Below are 22,912 nucleotides of genomic sequence, written 5' to 3'. Positions count from 1 at the left end.
GAGGGTCGGTGCAGCCACGGGACAACCTGGAGCGAACGGCCTTGGGGCGGCGCGTGACCGCGGGCCGCGACACTACAGCCCGAAGGGGCGACGCAGCGGTGACGAGGGTCGGTGCAGCCGGGAAAAGAACCACGGGGCGGCGGCGCTGTGGCCCGATGGGGCGACGCAGCGGCAGCCCGTTGCTCGATCGGTGGAGGGGCGCGCTGAACTCGGGGACGATCTTCACGGGACCCGCGGAGGCGCGCGTAACCAACGGGCCAGGTCGGTCGCACGACGTAGATGAGGCGGATCGCGGCGGGGAGCGGGTGATCAAGCCGATCACGCGCGAGGTCGGGGACGCCGCTCGATGGAGGCGTGGTGGCGGCGGAGTCCGGGATGAGGCCGGCGACGACGGACGGCATGGGATGTCGTGCGGACGAGCTTGTTAGCACCGGCACCCCGGCTGCCAAAGCAGCGCCGGCGCCCGGGCAGCGAGGCCCGAGCGACCAACGGAGCAGCGACGCCCGAGTTGAGGCAGCCGACGAGCCTGATGCAGCCGTCCCGACGCAGCTGAAGACAAGACCGGCGAGGTAGCGCTGGGCCGCCGTGCAGACGCGACGGAGGCGGGTGACGTGGATCGATGGGCGGGCCGGCGTGCGAGCGACGGCTATGATTGGCCGTCGCATGGCGTGAGGCCGCGGGTCGGGGCGATGCAGGTGTCCTAGTTGGAGCAGGGCGGTGATGGCCGGCGTAGGGCGACGCGCGGACCGACGCGCAGACGGTGGCTGGCCCGGACGGGCCGACTCGGCGCGCGTGGCCACCGGGTTGAAGGAGAGGCTGGCTGGTTGCGCCGGGGTCGGAGTAGAGGCGGACGGGGGTCGACAGCGGCGGTGGGCGACGCAAACCGATCAAGATTAGATCGGAAAACCAAAAAGAAAAACGCCGACCAAAATGACCCGCGAGAGAGCAAAAAATAAACCCAGAGCAAGGGCTCGGGAAAAGACTCTTTAGGGCAGCCGGCCAACATGGCCGGCGGACGAACCCTAGGTACGGGCGGCGGCCCCCGGTGGCGGTCATGGAGGCCGACCGCCCCAGGGGCGGCGCGCGGGTGCGGAAGCGGCGGCGGCTGTTGGGGAACGTTGCAGAAAACAAAAATTTTCCTACGGTTTCACCAAGATCCATCTATGAGTTCATCTAGCAACGAGTGATCGGATTGCATCTACATACCTTTGTAGATCACGCGCGGAAGCGTTCAAAGAACGGGGATGAGGAAGGCGTACTCGACGTGATCCAAATCACCGGAGATCCTAGCGCCGAACGGACGGCACCTCCGCGTTCAACACACGTACGGTCAGCGTGACGTCTCCTTCTTCTTGATCCAGCAAGGAGGAAGGAGAGGTTGAGGAAGATGGCTCCAGCAGCAGCACGACGGCGTGGTGGTGGTGGAGCTGCAGTACTCCGGCAGGGCTTCGCCAAGCACTATGGAGAAGGAGGATGTGTTGGAGAGGGAGAGGGAGGCACCAAAGGCGTGGGGTGAGAAGTCCTTCATCTCCCCACTATATATAGAAGGGCCAAGGGGGGGGGGCGCCGGCCCTAGGAGATCCAATCTCCTAGGGGGGGCGGCGGCCAAGGGAGGAATCCCTCCTCCCCAAGGCACCTAGGAGGTGCCTTCCCCCTTCTTGAACCCTAGGCGCATGGGCCTCTTGGGGCTGGTGCCCTTGGCCCATGTAGGCCAAGGCGCACACCCCTACAGCCCATGTGGCCCCCCGGGGCAGGTGGCCCCACCCGGTGGACCCCCGGAACCCTTCCGGTGGTCCCGGTACAATACTGGTGACCCCGAAACTTGTCCCGATGCCCGAAATAGCACTTCCTATATATAATTCTTTACCTCCGGACCATTACGGAACTCCTCGTGATGTCCGGGATCTCATCCGGGACTCCGAACAACATTCGGGTTACTGCATATACATATCCCTACAACCCTAGCGTCACCGAACCTTAAGTGTGTAGACCCTACGGGTTCGGAAGACATGTAGACATGACCGAGATCACTCTCCGGTCAATAACCAACAGCGGGATCTGGATACCCATCTTGGCTCCCACATGCTCCTCGATGATCTCATCGGATGAACCACGATGTCGAGGATTCAATCAATCCCTTGTATAATTCCCTTTGTCAATCGGTATGTTACTTGCCCGAGATTCGATCGTTGGTATCCCAATACCTCGTTCAATCTCGTTACCGGCAAGTCACTTTACTCGTACCGTAATGCATGATCCCGTGACCAGACACTTGGTCACTTTGAGCTCATTATGATGATGCATTACCGAGTGGGCCCAGTGATACCTCTCCGTCATACGGAGTGACAAATCCCAGTCTTGATCCGTGTCAACCCAACAGACACTTTCGGAGATACCCGTAGTATACCTTTATAGTCACCCAGTTACGTTGTGACGTTTGGTACACTCAAAGCACTCCTACGGTATTCGGGAGTTACACAATCTCATGGTCTAAGGAAAAGATACTTGACATTGGAAAACTCTAGCAAACGAACTATACGATCTTGTGCTATGTTTAGGATTGGGTCTTGTCCATCACATCATTCTCCTAATGATGTGATCTCGTTATCAATGACATCCAATGTCCATAGTCAGGAAACCATGACTATCTGTTGATCAACGAGCTAGTCAACTAGAGGCTTACTAGGGACATGTTGGTGTCTATTATTCACACATGTATTACGATTTCCGAATAACACAATTATAGCATGAATAAATATAATTATCATGAACAAGGAAATATAATAATAATGCTTTTATTATTGCCTCTAGGGCATATTTCCAACAGCGGCTAGGGTTTGGATTGTGATTAGACTGATACCATATTAGAAGGGAGAGAGAGGATTGATGGAATAGTTCATTATACTGTTTGAGCCTCGTGGGCATTTATATAGGAGTACCTGATCTACTTGAAGTACAAGGCAAGCCAGAATATTTCCTAGTCTAACCTATGTTTCCTAATACAATCACGTTACTCAACAATATAAACTGAAATGAGTGAACAAACACGCTAAATCGTGTCTATAATATATACATCCAATTTGTGAACAGAGGGAATAGTTCACAACTAGCACACACAAATGCAAACAGGTAATGCAAAATACAAACATCCTGAATATGAAAACACGACCCAGTCTCAGTCTTACAATAAGCGTTTTAAAAGCCACATCTTGAAACAATCAATAGGCAAATATCATGACAAGCAAAAGCACACCAACACCAATAGTAGCAGGATGCTTTTGTAGGTGGAGGTGGAAGTAGCAGCAAAGGGTTCCGTAGTGCTTCTTGAAACATCAGAGGAAACCCGGATGGTATAGTAGATCAGCAACAGAGGAAACACTGGTTGTACATGTAGTGAAGCTTGTTTCTTCCTTCCAGCAGGTGACCTACATAACCAACAACATACGAACATTTTAGAAGTTGTACGATTAGAGATGAGGAAACCAGAGTAGTGGTAGTACTAGTTAGTTGGCAGGTGCGTGGATATAGCTTACGTATGTATACATTGCCGACCACTATGGCAAGTCAACATCGGAGAGTATGCTGCCATTGTGTCCCTTCAATTGCCGAAAATTGGCGCAACAGCATCAAGAATTCATTGCTGATTTCGTAGAAGACTAGACGCTGTAGGGGCACGAGGAACTCAATGCCAGGTGAGACCTCCATCAAGCTGCTGAGGTTGATCAAGTATATTTTTTCCAGGCTTGCCATGGCACCTTGTTGTATTTGTAGCTGATTCAGATTAGGCAGGTCTATTAGATAGAGAATCTTTAGCTTTGGAAACCACCCCGTGAAAAATGCCAGCTGCTCTCCATTATATGCTTTGGTGAAATCTAGAAATGTTAAGTTTGACAAACAAGAAAGAGATGGCAGGGGGTCTTCTATCAACTGTGACCAAGACAGAACTAATTCATGCAAGTTCTGTCCCCCAGCAGCTTGGAAGAGAGGAGACTCCTCCAACGCCCCTTCCGCTAGACGGCCCCTCAAACATAGCTTTTGCAGGTTTGGCAGGAGGACATTCAACAATAGAACCTCGTTTTCATCTCTTGCACTCACGGATAAGTCGGACAAAGATTGCATCTGAAACAAAGACTCACTGATGCGTCCACTGCAGATTCCCTTCACATTCCATAACCTCAAGCTTCTTAGTTGCCTCAGCGCCCCTAAATGTCTAAGAGACTCATCCTGTAATTCCAATGCTTGTAGCGTCTGCAAATTTATTAGATTTCCAAGACCATTAGGAACACGCACACCACGACAACATTGCAACCCTCTCCAATATGGGTCAATTGTTTTCTCAGCTAATAAGTGCCTAAGCTTCTTCAGTTTCACAATCCCACTAGGCAACTCATGTATATCAGATCGAGAAAGGTCCAATATCAACAAATTTGAAAGCTTCTCAACAGACTTCGGGAGCATCTTCACTTTTGTATTACGCAAACCCAAATGGCGGAGATTAAAAAGATCTCCAGTAGCATCTGGAATCTTCTCGATGGGTAGACCACTTAATTCCAGTACTGTCATGTATCTTGACTCCTTACATAGAAGAGGTAGTAGAGTGGGTGATAGCATGCTACTGTCCAGTGCAATGAAAGTTCGAAGTTGGTGTATACTAGAAAATGACTGTTGAACACCCTTATTTAGTTTGTGCATTACCAATCGATGTCCATCCTGTTGGGGAACGTAGCAGAAATTCAAAATTTTCTACGCATCACCAAGATCAATCTATGGAGTAATCTAGCAACGAGGGGAAGGAGAGTGCATCTACATACCCTTGTAGATCGCTACGCGGAAGCGTTCAAGTGAACGGGGTTGATGGAGTCGTACTCGTCGTGATCCAAATCACCGATGATCCTAGTGCCGAACGGACGGCACCTCCGTGTTCAACACACGTACAATCCGGTGACGTCTCCTACGCCTTGATCCAGCAAGGGGAGAAGGAGAGGTTGGGGAAGACTCCATCCAGCAGCAGCACGACGGCGTGGTGGTGGTGGAGGAGCGTGGTACTCCAGCAGGGCTTCGCCAAGCACCGCAAGACGAGGAGGGAGAGGGGTAGGGCTGCGCCAACAGGGAGATTGAATCGCGTGTTGGGCTGCCCCTTTGCTCAAGTATATATAGGGGGAGGGGAGGGGCTGCACCCCCACCTAGGGTTCCCTCCCTAGGGGTGGCGGCAGCCCCCAGATCCCATCTGGGAGGCGACCAAGGGGGAGAGAGAGGGGGGCGCACCTAGGGTGGGCCTTAGAGCCCATCTGCGCCTAGGGTTTGCCCCCTCTCCTCTTGAGGACGCCTTGGGCCTTGGTGGGAGGCGCCCCAGTCCACCTAGGGGCTGGTCCCTTCCCACTATTGGCCCACGTAAGCCTCCGGGGCTGGTGGCCCCACCTGGTGGACCCCCGGACCCTTCCGGTGGTCCCGGTACACTACCGGTGATGCCCGGAACACTTCCGGTGGCCAAAACCATACTTCCTATATATTAATCTTTACCTCCGGACCATTCTGGAACTCCTCGTGACGTCCGGGATCTCATCCGGGACTCCGAACAATATTCGGTAACCACGTATATCTATTCCCTATAACCCTAGCGTCATCGAACCTTAAGTGTGTAGACCCTACGGGTTCGGGAGTCATGCAGACATGACCGAGACAACTCTCCGGCCAATAACCAACAACGGGATCTGGATACCCATGTTGGCTCCCACATGCTCCACGATGATCTCATCGGATGAACCACGATGTTGAGGATTCAATCAATCCCGTATTCAATTCCCTTTGTCTAGCGGTACGATACTTGCCCGAGATTCGATCGTCGGTATCCCGATACCTTGTTCAATCTCGTTACCGGCAAGTCTCTTTACTCGTTCTGTAACACATCATCCCGTGATCAACTCCTTGATCACATTGTGCACATTATGATGATGTCCTACCGAGTGGGCCCAGAGATACCTCTCCGTTTACACGGAGTGACAAATCCCAGTCTCGATTCGTGCCAACCCAACAGATACTTTCGGAGATACCTGTAGTGTACCTTTATAGCCACCCAGTTACGTTGTGACGTTTGGCACACCCAAAGCACTCCTACGGTATCCGGGAGTTGCACAATCTCATGATCTAAGGAAATGATACTTGACATTAGAAAAGCTTTAGCATACGAACTACACGATCTTTGTGCTAGGCTTAGGATTGGGTCTTGTCCATCACATCATTTTCCTAATGATGTGATCCCGTTATCAACGACATCCAATGTCCATGGTCAGGAAACCGTAACCATCTATTGATCAACGAGCTAGTCAACTAGAGGCTTACTAGGGACATGGGGTTGTCTATGTATCCACACATGTATCTGAGTTTCCTATCAATACAATTCTAGCATGGATAATAAACGATTATCATGAACAAGGAAATATAATAATAACCAATTTATTATTGCCTCTAGGGCATATTTCCAACAGTCTCCCACTTGCACTAGAGTCAATAATCTAGTTCACATCGCCATGTGATTAACACTCACAGGTCACATCGCCATGTGACCAACATCCAAGAGTCTACTAGACTCAATGATCTAGTTCACATCACTATGTGATTAACACTCAAAGAGTTCTAGGTTTGATCATGTTATGCTTGTGAGAGAGGTTGTAGTCAACGGGTCTTGCCATATTCAGATCCCTATGTATTTCACAAAACTTTATGTCATATCATAGATGCTGCTACCACGTTTCACTTGGAGCTATTCCAAATTGTTGCTCCATTATACGTATCCGGTATCTCTACTAAGAGCTATCCGGATAGGTGTTAAGCTTGCATCGACGTAACTCTTTATGTCAAACTCTTTATCACCTCCATAACCGAGAAACATTTCCTTATTCCTCTAAGGATAATTTTTGACCGCTATCCGGGGATCTACTCCTAGATCACCTTTGTACCCTCTTGCCAGACATGTGGCAAGGCACACATCAGGTGCGGTACTCAGCATGGCATACCGTATAGAGCCTATGACAAGAGCATAGGGGACGACCTTCGTCCTTCCTCTTTCTTCTGCCGTGGTCAAGCTTTGAGTCTTACTCAACTTCACACCTTACAACTCAGGTAAGAACCCCTTCTTTGACTGATCTATTTTGAACTCCTTCAAAAACATGTCAAGGTGCGCGTTCTTTGAAAGTATCGTCAGGCGTCTTGATCTATCTCTATAGATCTTGATGCCCAGTATGTAAGCAGCTTTATCCAGGTCTTCCTTTGAAAATTACTCTTCAAACAACCGTTTATGCTTTCCAGAAATTCTACATTATTTCAGATCAACAATATGTCATCCACATATACTTATCAGAAATATTGTAGTGCTCCCACTCACTTTCTTGTAAATACAAGTTTCTAGCAAACATTGTATAAACCTAAAAGCTTTGATCACTCCATCGAAGCATATATTCCGATTCCGAGATGCTTGCTCTAGTCCATAGAAGGATCACTGGAGCCAGCATGCCTTTTAGCATCCTTAGGATCGACAAAACCTTTTATTGTATCACATACAACTTTTTCTTACGAAAACTGGTAAGAAAAACTTGTTTTGACATCCATCTGTCAGATTTCATAATTGAAAAACACAGCTAATGCTAACATGATTCCGACGGACTTAAGCATCGCTACGGGTGAGAAATTCTCATCGTAGTCAACTCCTTGAACTTGTGAAAAGACTCTTTCCCACAAGTCGAGCTTCATAGATGGTAACATTACCGCCCACGTCTGTCTTCTTCTTAAAGACCCATTTATCTCAATGGCTTGCCGATCATCGGGCAAGTCCATCAAAGTCCATACTTTGTTCTGATATATGGATCCAATCTCGGATTTCATGGCTTCTAACCATTTGTCGGAATACGGGCCCACCATCGCTTCTCCATAGCTCGTAGGTTCATTGTTGTCTAACAACATGATATCTTAGACAGGATTACCGTACCACTCAGGAGTAGTACATATCCTTGTCAACCTACGATGTTCGATAACAACTTGATTTGAAGCTTCATGATCACTATCATTAACTTCCTATTCAACAGACGTAGGTGCCACAGAAAACATCTTTCTGTGTTGCATCACTTTCTGGTTGAAATAAAGGTTCAACAACCTCATCAGGTTCTATCTTCCTCCCACTCAATTCTTTCGAGAGAAACTCCTTCTCGAGAAAGGACCCGTTCATAGCGACAAACAATTTTCCCTTGGATCTGAGATAGAAGGTATACCCTACTGTCACCTTTGGGTATCCTATGAAGATGTGTTTGTCCGCTTTGGGTTCGAGCTTCTCCGGCTGAAGCCTTAAGCATCGCATCCGCAAACGTTAAGAAACGACAACTTTGGTTTCTTGCCAAACCAATGTTCTTATGACATCGTCTCAACGGACTTAGATGGTGTTCTATCCAAAATGAATGCAGTTGTCTCTAACGCATAACCTCAAAATGAAAACGGTAGATTGATAAGAGACATCATAGATCACACCATATCTCATAAGGTTCGATTACGATGTCCGGACACACCATAACCCAGTGGTGTTCCAGGTGGCTTCAACTGTGAAACAATTCCACAATGTCTTAAGTGTTTTCCAAACTCATAACTCAGATATTCTCATTGATCAGATCGTAGGAATTTGATCTTCTTGTTATGATGATTCTTAACTTCACTCTGAAATCGCTTGAACTTTTCAAACGTTTCAGACTTGTGCTTCATTAAGTAAATATACCTATATCTACTCAAATCGTCAGTGAAGATGAGAAAATAGCGATATCCACCGCACGCTTCAATTCTCATTGGATCACACGCATCAGCATGCATGATCTCCAACAAGTCACTTGCCCGTTTCATTGTACCTGAAAACGGGGTCTTAGTCATCCTGCCCATGAGGCATGGCTCGCATGTGTCAAGCGATTCAAAATCAAGTGACTCCAAACATCCATCGACATGGAGTTTCTTCATGCATCTTACGCCAATATGACCTAAGCGGCAGTGCCATGAGAAAGTGGTACTATCATTATTAACTCTACATCTTTTGGCGTGAACATGTGTATTACCATGACCGAGATTCAATGAACCATTCACATAGGGTGCATGACCATGAAAGGTATCATTCATGTAAACAGAATAACCATTATTCTCTAACTTAAATGAATGACCGTATTGCAATGAACATGATCTAATCATATCCATGCTCAACGTAGACACCTGATAACATTTATCTAGGTTCAATACTAATCCCGAAGGCAGATGGAGCGTGCGATGGTGATCTCATCAACTTTGGAAATACTTCCAACACACATCGTCACCTCGCCCTTAGCTAGTCTCCGTTTAGTTCGTAGCTTTGCTTCAAGTCACCAATAATAGCAACTGAACCGGTATCCAATACCCAGGTGCTACAAGAGTACTAGCGAGGTACACATTAATAACACGTATATACTTTGTTGAAGTTGCCAGCCTTCTTATCTACCATGCATTTGGGGTAATTCCGCTACCAGTGACCGTCCCCTTTACAATAGAAGCACTTAGTCTCGGGTTTGGGTTCAACCTTGGGTTCCTTTACTGGAGCGGCAACTGGTTTGCCATCCATGAAGTTTCCCTTCTAGCCCTTGCCCTTCTTGAAACCAGTGGTCTTATTAAACCATCAACACTTGATGCTCCTTCTTGATTTCTACCTTTTGCGGTCTTAAGCACCGCGAACAGCTCCGGGATCAACTCCATCCCTTGCATGTCATAGTTCATCACGAAGATCTAGTAGCTTAGTGATAGTGGCTAGAGAACTCTATCAACCACTATCTTATCTGGAAGTTTAACTCCCACTTGATTTAAGTGATTGTAGCACCCAGACATTCTGAGCACATGCTCACTAGCTGAGCTATTCTCCTCCATCTTGTTGGCAAAAGAACTTGTCAGAGGTCTCACACCTCTCAACACGGGCATGAGCCTGAAATCCCAATTTCAGCTCTTGGAACATCTGATATGTTCTGTGGCGTTCAAAACGTCATTGGAATCCCGATTCTAAGCCGTAAAGTATGGTGCACTAAACTATCAAGTAGTCATCAGGATGTGTCTGTCAGGTGTTCACAACATCCATAGACGACGTTGTAGGGGTTTACACATCGAGCGGTGCATCAAAGACGTAAGCCTTCTGTGTAGCAGTGAGGACACTCCTCGGACTACGGACCTAGTCCGCATCATTGCTTACAATATCTTTCAACTTGGTCTTTCTCTAGGAACGTATTGAAACAGGGAGCTACAACGTGAGCTATTTATCTACAACATATTTGCAAAGACAATTTAGACTATGTTCATGATAATTGAGTTCATTTAATGAACTCCCACTCAGATAGACATCCCTCTAGTCATCTAAGTGAAACATGATCCGAGTTAACTAGGCCGTGTCCGATCATCACGTGAGACGGACTAGTCAACATCAGTGAACATCTTCATGTTGATCGTATCTTCTATACGACTCATGCTCGACCTTTCGGTCTTCCGTGTTCCGAGGCCATGTCTGTACATGCTAGGCTCGTCAAGTCAACCTAAGTGTTTTTGTTGTATAAATCTGGCTTACACCCGTTGTATTCGAACATTAGAATCTATCACACCCGATCATCACATGGTGCTTCGAAACGACGAACCTTCGCAACGGTGCATAGTTAGGGGGAACACCTTTCTTGAAATTTTAGTGAGGGATCATCTTATTTAAGCTACCGTCGTTCTAAGCAAATAAGATGTAAAACATGATAAACATCACATGCAATCAAATAGTGACATGATATGGCCAATATCATTTTGCTCCTTTTGATCTCCATCTTCGGGGCTCCATGATCATCGTTGTCATCGGCATGACACCATGATCTCCATCATCATGATCTTCATCATCGTGTCTTCTTGAAGTTGTCTCGTCATCTATTACTTCTACTACTATGGCTAACGCTTTAGCAATAAAGTAAAGTAATTACATGACGTTTAAGTTGACACGCAGGTCATAAATAAATTAAGACAACTCCTATGGCTCCTGCCGGTTGTCATACTCATCGACATGCAAGTCGTGATTCCTATTACAAGAACATGATCAATCTCATACATCACATATATCATTCATCACATCCTTTTGGCTATATCACATCATAAGGCATATGCTGCAAAAACAAGTTAGACATCCTCTAATTGTTGTTGCAAGTTTTTACGTGGCTGCTATAGGTTTCTAGTAAGAACGTTTCTTACCTACGCCAAAACCACAACGTGATATGCCAATTTCTATTTACCCTTCATAAGGACCCTTTTCATCGAATCCGATCCGACTAAAGTGGGAGAGACAGACACCCGCTAGCCACCTTATGCAACTAGTGCATGTCAATCGGTGGAACCAGTCTCACGTAAGAGTACGTGTAAGGTCGGTCCGGGCCGCTTCATCCCACGATGCCGCCGAATCAAGATAAGACTAGTAACGGCAAGTAAATTGACAATATCGACGCCCACAAATGCTTTGTATTCTACTCGTGCATAGAAACTACGCATAGACCTAGCTCATGATGCCACTGTTGAGGAACGTAGCAGAAATTCAAAATTTTCTACGCATCACCAAGATCAATCTATGGAGTAATCTAGCAACGAGGGGAAGGAGAGTGCATCTACATACCCTTGTAGATCGCTAAGCGGAAGCGTTCAAGTGAACGGGGTTTATGGAGTCGTACTCGTCATGATCCAAATCACCGATGATCCTAGTGCCGAACGGACGGCACCTCCGTGTTCAACACACGTACAGCCCGGTGACGTCTCCTACGCCTTGATCCAGCAAGGGGAGAAGGAGAGGTTGGGGAAGACTCCATCCAGCAGCAGCACGACGGCGTGGTGGTGGTGGAGGAGCGTGGTACTCCAGCAGGGCTTCGCCAAGCACCGCAAGACGAGGAGGGAGAGGGGTAGGGCTGCGCCAACAGGGAGATTGAATCGCGTGTTGGGCTGCCCCTTTGCTCAAGTATATATAGGGGGAGGGGAGGGGCTGCGCCCCCACCTAGGGTTCCCTCCCTAGGGGTGGCGGCAGCCCCCAGATCCCATCTGGGAGGCGGCCAAGGGGGAGAGAGAGGGGGGCGCACCTAGGGTGGGCCTTAGAGCCCATCTGCGCCTAGGGTTTGCCGCCTCTCCTCTTGAGGACGCCTTGGGCCTTGGTGGGAGGCGCCCCAGCCCACCTAGGGGCTGGTCCCTTCCCACTATTGGCCCATGTAAGCCTCCGGGGCTGGTGGCCCCACATGGTGGACCCCCGGACCCCTTCGGTGGTCCCGGTACACTACCGGTGATGCCCGGAACACTTCCGGTGGCCAAAACCATACTTTCTATATATATTAATCTTTACCTCTGGACCATTCCGGAACTCCTCGTGACGTCCGGGATCTCATCCGGGACTCCGAAAAACATTCGGTAACCACATATATCTATTCCCTATAGCCCTAGCGTCATCGAACCTTAAGTGTGTAGACCCTACGGGTTCGGGAGTCATGCAGACATGACCGAGACAACTCTCCGGTCAATAACCAACAGCGGGATCTGGATACCCATGTTGGCTCCCACATGCTCCACGATGATCTCATCGGATGAACCACGAGGTTGAGGATTCAATCAATCCCGTATTCAATTCCCTTTGTCTAGCGGTATGATACTTGCCCGAGATTCGATCGTCGGTATCCCGATACCTTGTTCAATCTCGTTACCGGCAAGTCTCTTTACTCGTTCTGTAACACATCATCCCGTGAACAACTCCTTGATCACATTGTGCACATTATGATGATGTCCTACCGAGTGGGCCCGGAGATACCTCTCCGTTTACACGAAGTGACAAATCCCAGTCTTGATTCGTGCCAACCCAACAGATACTTTCAGAGATACCTGTAGTATACCTTTATAGCCACCCAGTTACGTTGTGACGTTTGGCACACCCAAAGCACTCCTACGGTATCCGGGAGTTACACAATCTCATGGTCTAAGGAAATGATACTTGACATTAGAAAAGCACTCCTACGGTATCCGGGAGTTACACAATACTCAATTTTCTACACGATCTTTGTGCTAGGCTTAGGATTGGGTCTTGTCCATCACATCATTCTCCTAATGATGTGATCCCGTTATCAACGACATCCAATGTCCATGGTCAGGAAACCGTAACCATCTATTGATCAACGAGCTAGTCAACTAGAGGCTTACTAGGGACATGGTGTTGTCTATGTATCCACACATGTATCTGAGTTTCCTATCAATACAATTCTAGCATGGATAATAAACAATTATCATGAACAAGGAAATATAATAATAACCAATTTATTATTGCCTCTAGGGCATATTTCCAACACATCCATCTCAAGAGAACCCCCACAATTATCCTCATATGTAACACCAAAACGGTTCTTCTTGCACAAGTCAACTGCCAATTTACGTAAGATATCATGCATTCTGAATTCTTTCATCCTACCAAATGAGTTCTTCTCAACAAGTTGTAACATGTTCCTATCAATCAACTCCTTCAAATAGCCTTCTGCCACTTCTTCTAATGTGCTTTCACCCCTACCCTCAATGAACCCCTCAGCTATCCATAACCTTACAAGTTCCTTCCTTTTGGGAAGATGGTCTTCTGGAAATAAGCTGCAGTACAAGAAACAACTTTTCAAGTGTGTTGGAAGGTAGATGAAGCTCAGATGTAAAACATTCCTTATCTGATCGAGCCTCGAATTATTATTTAGCTCCCAACTCAACTGACCATTTATTATTCTCCATTCTTCCACAGTTTTCTCACGCACACGCAAGAGGCTACCAACTAACACAATAACAAGAGGCAAGCGTTTGCATTTGCTAACTATTTGCTCAAACCAAGACTTCAACTCCACGGGACATTCATGGTTGGTGTCTCTTGGGAAGGCTTTCTTACAAAAGAGATCCCATCCCTTGTCTTCTGGTAAAGCTTCCAATGTTAAGATGTGTCCTCGAGAGGCCAGTGCAGCAACATCACATTCTCTTGTTGTGATTATTAGTATACTGCCCTTATCATTATGAATAAGCACCCTAGACATTTCATCAAATGCTTCTGGAGTCCAAATATCATCCAATATGATTAAATACTTGTGTTGTTCTAGAAACTTGTTCAATGTCTCCTCAAGGCATGTGATGTCCATATCTGTAGTGTTTGATAGAATGTTGGCTTTATTATCTTTGGAAAGTTCCTTACTTCTATTCCTTAAGACATCCTCTCTAGAATACGTTTGAGAGATGGAGACCCAAGCATGGCACTGGAATCTCTCTCTCTCCTTCTTGTAGACATTTCTAGCTAAAGCTGTTTTACCGAGTCCTCCCATTCCAAGCAGCGCAATCACTGAGCATTTCAAATCATCACCTGCCAACCACTGTTCAAGTCTTTCTCTGTTTTTATCCACTCCCACTAGATCTTCATCAAGGGAACGTGAGAAGTTTGCTAGATCTTTGGACCTCTTGACAATATAATTCAAGTTGCTAGTATCCCCATTGATTGTCACTGGAACAAAACAGTTTTTTACCTCGGACAAGTGTGAAAGGTCTTTCTCTATTTCCTTCACCTTGAAAGCTATCCGGTTCAAAGAAAGCATAGATCTCGGCTTTTTGCATCCTTTCTTCAGGTAAAAGCAACATCCTATATCATGTTCCCGACCAACTAGACACAGGTACTCATCCACTACATCCTCCATCACATGTGCTACTTTCCTCGCCTCCTCCAACCAGCCCTCATACACTTGATTGTTGCGGTTTTGTATGCCCATTTGGCAGAGAACATCATGCATTATGCGAAGCTCACTGGCAACACGGCCCATGTTGCCCTGTAGCTCTAGCAGTTGTGTCCTGTACTTCGCAAATTGTGTGTTTGCCTGGTCTACCACTCTAGTCGCCAAGGCTATTCCAATCTTCTTAATGGTCAGAAAAATCACAATCTCCGCCATTATTTTCCGAGAATTGCCAATATTTCACTACTGTGTGGTGGTCTAGCTGTATATTTTCCACAATACCATTGCAATGGCCACTGCAAAATGATGTGATACATTAACCTGACTATTAATGCATTGTGCTAGTAACAAGCACTTGTGAAAATATTTCAAAAATCTCAAACCACAATGGAAAGGTGAAATACACATCTTCTCTCAACGTAATCCTCATAAACCACAATGCCAAAGTAATACTCATAATGATTTCACAATTAACTTATCTAACTCTAACTTACGTAATGTCGTAATCAAACAAAATAGTACTTATGACAGGCAGGTCCATGAGAATTCTAAAGCACTAGAGACTGTGCTATAGTCGAATGTGATAAACTTAATGTTATTGACCAGAAAAAATGAGTGATACTAAATAACTGACCATGCATGCTCCGCTTCGAAATAGAGATATCTCAGCTTAAAAGTCCCCCAAATAAGTAGTCAAGTAGTCAACTGTAGCAAACTTAATTTTACTAACTGACAAGAACGAGTGACAGGGAAATGACCTTTCATACATGCATCGTTTCTGTATAGGATATCTCACTTAAAATGCCCCCAAGGTTTGAAAATACCAATCTGCCATACCAGCTAGCTCGCCAATATGAGAACTCTGCTTTTGGATAGTTCGCTAATGTGATCGTTCCAGGTAACTTAGTTCTCTATTTCCTCACTGTCTATCTAATATATCAGATGTATTGCAGAAACAAATAGCTGCAAGAAACAACATACATGCTTTTTATTTGAACTGAAGGAGATTCTTCCGAGTACAACCTTAAGATAGCCAGAAAACTAGGGGAGGACAACACACCTTCCTCTTCGTAGGTTAGGCCCAGGTTAGTCTTGTTAACCACCTTCTGCGCTTCTGAATCTGAAACCATCACAACAATCTTGAAAAGAAGGTACTTGATGCTTGGCTGGTCTTCTTGTCACTGAAGCTTAATCGTGAAAATCCTGAGTCCTTATGGAGACATGGGTATAACTCAGCGCGTGGTAGCTTGTAACCGATGACAAGTGGCTGGACTTGATCTTCAAATCCTCCTTGTTCCTTTTAGCAGTGAAAACTAGAGAACTCCCGTTCGACTATACAACAAGGTAACCAACAGACCACGTTAGTAGTTGTGACATTTATTGGTATAACCAACAGACCACGTTATTTATCTTACTTATAATACGCAGTGGGTTTCCAATTTTTTTTGCCGAGTTTCAACCTTTTTTTGTTTTCTACTTTTTTCCATTTTTCTTTTCTTTTTAAAAATCGTGAACTTTTATTAAATTTATGAAATATTTTCCAAATCTGTGAACTTGTTTCGAATCCTTATTAAAAAACAAATCTGTGAACCCTTCTTCAAAGCATGTGATTTTTTTCAAGATTGATGAACTTTTTTTTTCACATAAGTTTTTTCGAGCTGGCAAGCTGGGGTTCCCAAAATCAGGAACATTGTTTTGCATCTTTCTTTGGTAAACTTTTTTTTTGAAAATCTATAATTTTTTTCAAATCCATGAACATTTTTCTAAAAACTGATGTGCTTTTCAAAATCTGCGAATGCTTAGGCCGGCCTAATAGGCGCCTGACAGGAGCGATGTTGTCGCCTAGTTGGGCCAAAGCCTAAGCATTCTTTTCTTTTATATTTCTCTATTCATGTTAATTCATTTTTCTTCTTTTTGATTTATTATTGTTTTAAAACTTGGTTACCTTTTTAGATAGTAATTTTAAATATATTTTTACGTCAAACCTGCCATACATGCCTATCATGGGCATGCCCATCTGGTAGCAAAAGTTAAGACCATTTCATGAATGGCAAAAAAATAAAATTCAACGGAGGGTGTTCGGGTGGCCACAAGGTTTCGCTTGAGAGCACCCTGTATCCCGACATCCTTCAAATGGCCTAAATTTCCATGGCCTTGTATGATCAATTCAAGGCATGCCAAGTTATTTTGGTTTTCGACAAAATTTTGCATTTTCTGAAATTTTCTCGGTAAAAAAAGAGCGATAAATGGCACGATATTTGCGACACTTGCATACGGCATCGGAAGTCGTTCAAACCTAACATGGATGCCAACCATTGGGATGCCCACATGCTTACAAAAGTTGGGGTCATTTAAAGAATGTCCAAACATAGACAATGTTTAATGGATGGTGTTCGGTTAGGCTAGAAGGCTTCGCCTCAGAGCACGTTGTTTCCCGACATCCTTTAAATGACCCTATTTTTTTACCATGAACTTGTACGACAAATGCAAGGCATCATGTCAAGTTTTTTAGTTTCGACAAACTTTGCCTTTTCTGGAGTTTTCTTGGTCAAAAAAGCCCGATGAATAGTCACACATGTCGTAACTTGCATACGGTGCTAGAAATCGTTCAAATCTAGCATGGATGGCTACCATGGGCATGCCCACCTCCTTGAAGAAGTTGGTAACATTTCAAAAATGTACAAAACTAGACCATGCTCAATGGAGGGTGTTTACGTTGGCCAGAAGGCTCCGTCTGCGAGCACATCATTTCTCGACATCATTCAAATGGTCCCAAAAAATTTCCACCATCTTCTATGAGTAATTCAAGGCACCATGCCATGTTGTTTTGGTTTTTGACAATTTTTGCATTTTATGGAGTTTTCTCAGACAAAAAAGGTAGATAAATGGCCGGACGTGTCGCAACTTGCATACGGTGTCAGAAATCATTCAAGCTTAGCATGGATGACTACCATGTGCATGCACACCTTCTTGAAAAAGTTGGTTTCATTTCAAGAATGTCCAAAACTAGATCATATTCAATGAAGGGTGTTTGGGTTGCCCACGAGGCTCCGTTTGTGAGCACGTTGTATCTCGACATCCTTCAAATGGCCCTGAAAAAATTTCTACCATCTGCTATGACCAATTCAAGGCACAATCCCAAGTTGTTTCGGTTTTTGAGTTTTTTTTTTTGCATCTTCTAGAGTTTTCTAAGTCAAAAATGTAGATAAATGATCGGACGCGTCGTAACATGCATATGGTGTCGGTAATCATTTAAACTAGGCATGGATGTCTACCATGGGTATACCCACCTACTTGCAAAAGCTGAGGTCATTTTAAGAATGTCCAAAACTAGATCATGTTCAATGGAGGGTGTTTCGTAAAGCTAGAAGAGCCTGTTTTAAAGCACATTGTCTTTTCACATCTGTCAAATGGCCCCAGTTTTTTTCACAAACTTATGTGGCCAATTCAAGGCATTATGCCAAGTTGTTTGGATTCTTGACAAATTTTGTATTTCCTGGAGTTTTCTCGGTGAAAAGGGTATGATATCTTGCCGGACGTATGGCAACGTGTAAACAATGTCGGAAGTCGTTTAAACCTGGCTCGGATGCCTCATATGTTCGTGCCAGGCTACTGCCAGAAGTTGGAGTCATTTATCTATGGTCCAAAAAAACACCAGTTGAGAGGAGTGTGTTAGACTAGGCCAGACGGATGGATCTCTAAGCATGTAATTTTTCCTAATTTGAATGCTTTAGTTATTTGCAGTTTTCATCATTATCAATTAACATGAATATTTTCTCATATCGTATTCTTGAAATTTTGTCAATAATTTTGAAGTTTTAAATTGTGTATGGAAATTTTATAAAATTGAACATTTTTCCAAAATTGTTAACAAATTCCCAATAATTTATATTGAAGACAAATTGCATACTACGTACTTTTTTTTAAAATTTATCAACTTTTTAAATCTGGGAACAAAATTATAAAAAATGGGAACATACATACATGATACAATGGCTGTTTGGAGACACATACACATACACTAGACTACATCCATGAATCTATGACGAAGAAATGACATGCGCGCACACACGTGTACAAGTATAGCTTGCACAAATCGATTTGAGATTTGCACATGTATCCACGTAGTACTTTGCTACGTTCCTCCACACAAAATAAATATACACGCACAGAACCCTTGAACAACTTGAGTAGTACAAAGATTCTCAAAAAAAAAAAAACTTGAGGAGTACAAAGTACTACAGGGAGCAAATAATAGTAAATTTCGTGATTTACACTTTCAGCAGCGGTGGCGTAGTCCAGTGGCTAGCTCCCCTGAACTGAAGGATGAGGTTATGAGTTCCGACCCCTCATTCTAATTTCCTAATTTTCCCAGCATTTTTACCTCGCGTACTCAAATGGCAAGTGGCCTCTCGCCTGGTGGGCCGGCCCAGTTGTGCACCGTATCCGTGCTCGGTAATTACTCAAAAAAAAAAACTCAAAGATGATATACTTTTAGATTGACCATCGTGCCTTTTATTATGAAGGGATATGGAGTAATCTCAAATGGCAGAAGTGCGATTTAGCTACCCAGGATATTGACAAGAGAACTAGGAACAAAACCAAATCAAGGTCAACACACCTGGCTTTTAATCGACGTAGATCCGGCAAGATTTGGACCTGTGGTGACCTCCTCCTTGTGCGCTTCAGGAACTGAAATCACCAAACAGTGTCATGGCTTGGTGATTGGGGAACGCTTGGTCTAGTTGTTGAAGCCACCAAGAAGCAGCCAAACAACCAGACAAAGCTCCTGCGACCCTAATGTGTTTCTGAGAAAAGCTGGAATGATGATCGACAAACTCTTGCTTCTCCCACCAACCCAATAATTGCTCTTACCAACCCTTGAGATTTCTTAATCCAAACTTTGGAGAACAACTCAAGATGACCGGCTCGAGGAAGGCATCACGAAGCAGGCATCTTTAGTATAAAATGACACCATCCTAGTATTATGTATGCCGTAGTACCTGTCTCCACTCACCATGAAATTGTTATTAAATAGAAATTTTTGGGTCTTTGTGTATAGTTTAAGGATGATAGTTGGTGATGGCAGCAGGTGAAGCTGTACAAAATGAGCAACTCCGGATGCTGAATTTGGTTCATTGTTCAGGGTCGGCGGCCGCTAAGAAATACAAAAATGCGCAATTTTGTTCTTCAGAAGTGTCCCCACTGTAGGCAAATGAGATCGATAGCGTGTTTCCACCGATATTGCGCCTTAATTTCCTCGAGGTAGTATCCCGTCTGACCACAATTGCCATATGACACGTTTTATGTTTTCACTAGAAGCAACATGAAATCAAGTCAAATAATTTGCCGTGGCTAATACTGGTAATCAAAGCTTACAGATCAAGAGGGCAACGCTTTGGGGGGTGCTTAATAATTAATTAAAGGTCGAGCTCGTGGTTACAGAGGACAAAAATAAAACCACGGCGGAGGTATCAGTATGACCTCTGGCACGAGCTCCCGCACTCGTATTGTAGGTCGTCTATTGCTCTTTTACTTTAGCAGCTTTGCGTTGGTTAAAAAAACCTTTTGCTTTGGCTTGCAGTGGACTGTGGTACGGCATATGGTACGAGCTCCCGCGCTCATACCGTAGGCCGTCTTTTGCTATGATTTTCCGAAAAACGCCTGATTTCTTCCAGTCTGTTTCGATTTCCTTCTAACTTTCTCCTCAAAGATAATCTCGGAATATTAGGGTTTATAACCTTTGTAAAAGCCAAGGAAAAATGTCCTTGGCTCATTATCAATATATTGCCTTATCACTACCCATATGCCACCTTTCCACCAAACAGTAATCTACAGGATCAAGAAGGCATCATCTCTCATGGCTTCCAAGAACGCCCCATCCCTCTCCATCGTCAAGAAAGAGTCATCCCTTGCGAGCCCTTCTTCGAGCAACATCATTTCTCTCCCGAGTGGGAAGATATGATCCCTAAAATCTGGGAAGAACTTTGAAGGATGGGCGTCAAGGAAAAGAAGCGGTAGGACGTGAAGCCTGGAGAAGAGAAGAAAGAGGAGTATGAAAAAGAGAAGAAGGAAGAAAAGGAAGATGAGTATCATCCAAACCCCTACATGTACAATATTCAAGGATCGATCTCTTCCTAGATCTCCTCTGGTGCTTGCACCACGTGAACGTGAGAAGGAAGCACCAACCCCTGATGAGATAAATGAGAAGATCAACGAACTAGAGAAAGTTTCCAGAGCATGTGTTGATACAATTGGTGAAGTGATAGATGCTTATTGGATGATGAGCAAAAACCTTGAGAACAAGGTCGATGGTCTCTATATAATAAGATTGATGCCTTTGCTGATGCCACTACTAAGCTTTCTCTAGAGACTGAATTTCTAATTAAGGTGTTCTGTGAGCAGTAGAAGAAAATTTTAGGCATGCCATCTCGCTTCAATTGTTACTCTCACATGCACCATGAACAACGACAATCGACAACCTATTATGTCGAGGAAGCAAGTTCCATGATCAAGACTGAAGATGCTGCACCACAAAGTTTCCACTATCTGCACTCACGAGATGCAGCTATCACAAAAAGCGTAGAATTTCTCTAACAGAAAATGTACATGTTCAGGATCGAAACAATCTTCTGTACTGGCCTTGTTCAAGCTCTGCCTCATTCGCGAATGAGCCGACACATGTAGGTTCTGGGTAAGTTCGTCTCTTCTCCCGTTTTTCCTTTGTTCTTTTTTGTTTTGTTTTTTCTCCTATTATTATTTTTGAAATATTGTAAATACATATATTTAAAATCATAAAATCAAATATAAAACTAAAATTGTGAATTTAATAAAAGTTAACGCAATGTAAACCAATTTTAGCTTAATTCAAAAATGTTGGTAGTGTATTAATAAATTTTTTTTGACATTTTTAAAATGTTCAGACGTTTCAAAAAATATATTTGAAATTATGAAAATGCAATCATATATTTTAAAAAATGTTAAGCGTATATAAAATAAATGTTTCAAATGTATATGAAAAATACTGAAAGCATGCAAAAATATTAGTAAATTTAAAAAATGTTCACACGTTTCAGAATGATGTATGTTACATTATACAAAAATGATAATCATGTATTTCAAAAATGATAAATGTATAGCGAATACATTTTTCAGATATATATGAAAAATGTACATCATTTATGCAAAAGTAGACATAAAAACATTTTAAAATAATATTAATTGTGTATTTCAAATATGTTTAACATATATAGTATAATTTCTTTTCACATGTACATGAAGAAAGCAAAAGGAAAACAAAAGAAACCGATGCAAACAACACACAGAATACGAAAAAAATCACTCAAAAATGTTCTACAACCAATGGAAAACCATAAAGAAAACACACATAAAAAGAAAGAAGGAAAGAAAAATAAATAAAAAACCAAAAGAAATCAATGAAAACCGTAGAAGAAAGAAAACCCGAAGAAAAGTGAATAAAAAAAGGAAGAAAAGAAAACACCAATAAAGACCGAGAAAAACAAAGACAATCATTGTAAATGGAAGGAAACATAAGTTATAACGAAGAAAAACAAAACCCAAAGAAAACCGATGAAAAAAAAAAAGAACAAAACCTTTAAACTAATTAAAAAGAAATTAAGATTTTTTTTGAGTGGTAAGAAATTAAGATAGAAAACCCAAATAAAACTGGAGCAGCGAATCCTACTCTAGTGGGCCAGCCTGCTGGCACTGTGCCTGATGCGAGTGAAGCTACCGTCTCGCTATAATCGAGATATAGTTCTCGCGATTTGGTGGGCCTAGTTGGATAACAAAGCAAGGCTGACGATTCGCTGCAAACAATATTAATTATTTCCTATCTATCTTGTGTTGTATTTTAAACTTTTGAATTGGAATTTTGCTATAGAGTCAATCCAATTCTATTTTGAAAAGTAAAATCTAAAAAAATTTAAATATATCTAAAATAATATTTAGAGCTTAGAGCAAGTATTTCCAGCCCAAATATTAAACGAAATAGATACAATTGTTTCATAAATTCTATTTGGAGGCATTATAAACATTTTCTTAAAATTGAATTTAGGGTCCTAAAAAAATTCCCAAAATATTTTTCAACTTGAAATAAATGTCCAATTAATATTTAAAACATT

The 22,912-nt window shown here is 43.8% G+C and overlaps 1 protein-coding gene across 1 annotated transcript; it reads right to left on the bottom strand.

Annotated features, from left to right (window-relative positions):
* Positions 1 to 3,130: 3,130 nt before the first annotated feature.
* On the bottom strand, positions 3,131 to 15,898 carry LOC125525325 (disease resistance protein RPM1). The gene is made up of 5 exons (XM_087531624.1): positions 15,829 to 15,898; positions 15,051 to 15,064; positions 13,374 to 14,606; positions 3,534 to 4,710; positions 3,131 to 3,425 (listed from the first exon to the last, which is right to left on the bottom strand). Exons 1-4 carry the CDS (start codon positions 15,896 to 15,898, stop codon positions 3,565 to 3,567), a joined length of 2,463 nt encoding a protein of 820 aa, XP_087387750.1. The 3' UTR covers positions 3,131 to 3,425; positions 3,534 to 3,564.
* Positions 15,899 to 22,912: the final 7,014 nt, after the last annotated feature.

Source organism: Triticum urartu, chromosome 7A, assembly GCF_056163025.1.
Source record: "Triticum urartu cultivar PI428250 chromosome 7A, HENAU_Tu73, whole genome shotgun sequence".
In the NCBI taxonomy this organism is placed as follows: domain Eukaryota; kingdom Viridiplantae; phylum Streptophyta; class Magnoliopsida; order Poales; family Poaceae; genus Triticum; species Triticum urartu.
Note: the sequence above shows the minus strand (reverse complement) of the source record. Positions and strands in the feature narration are given on the sequence as shown.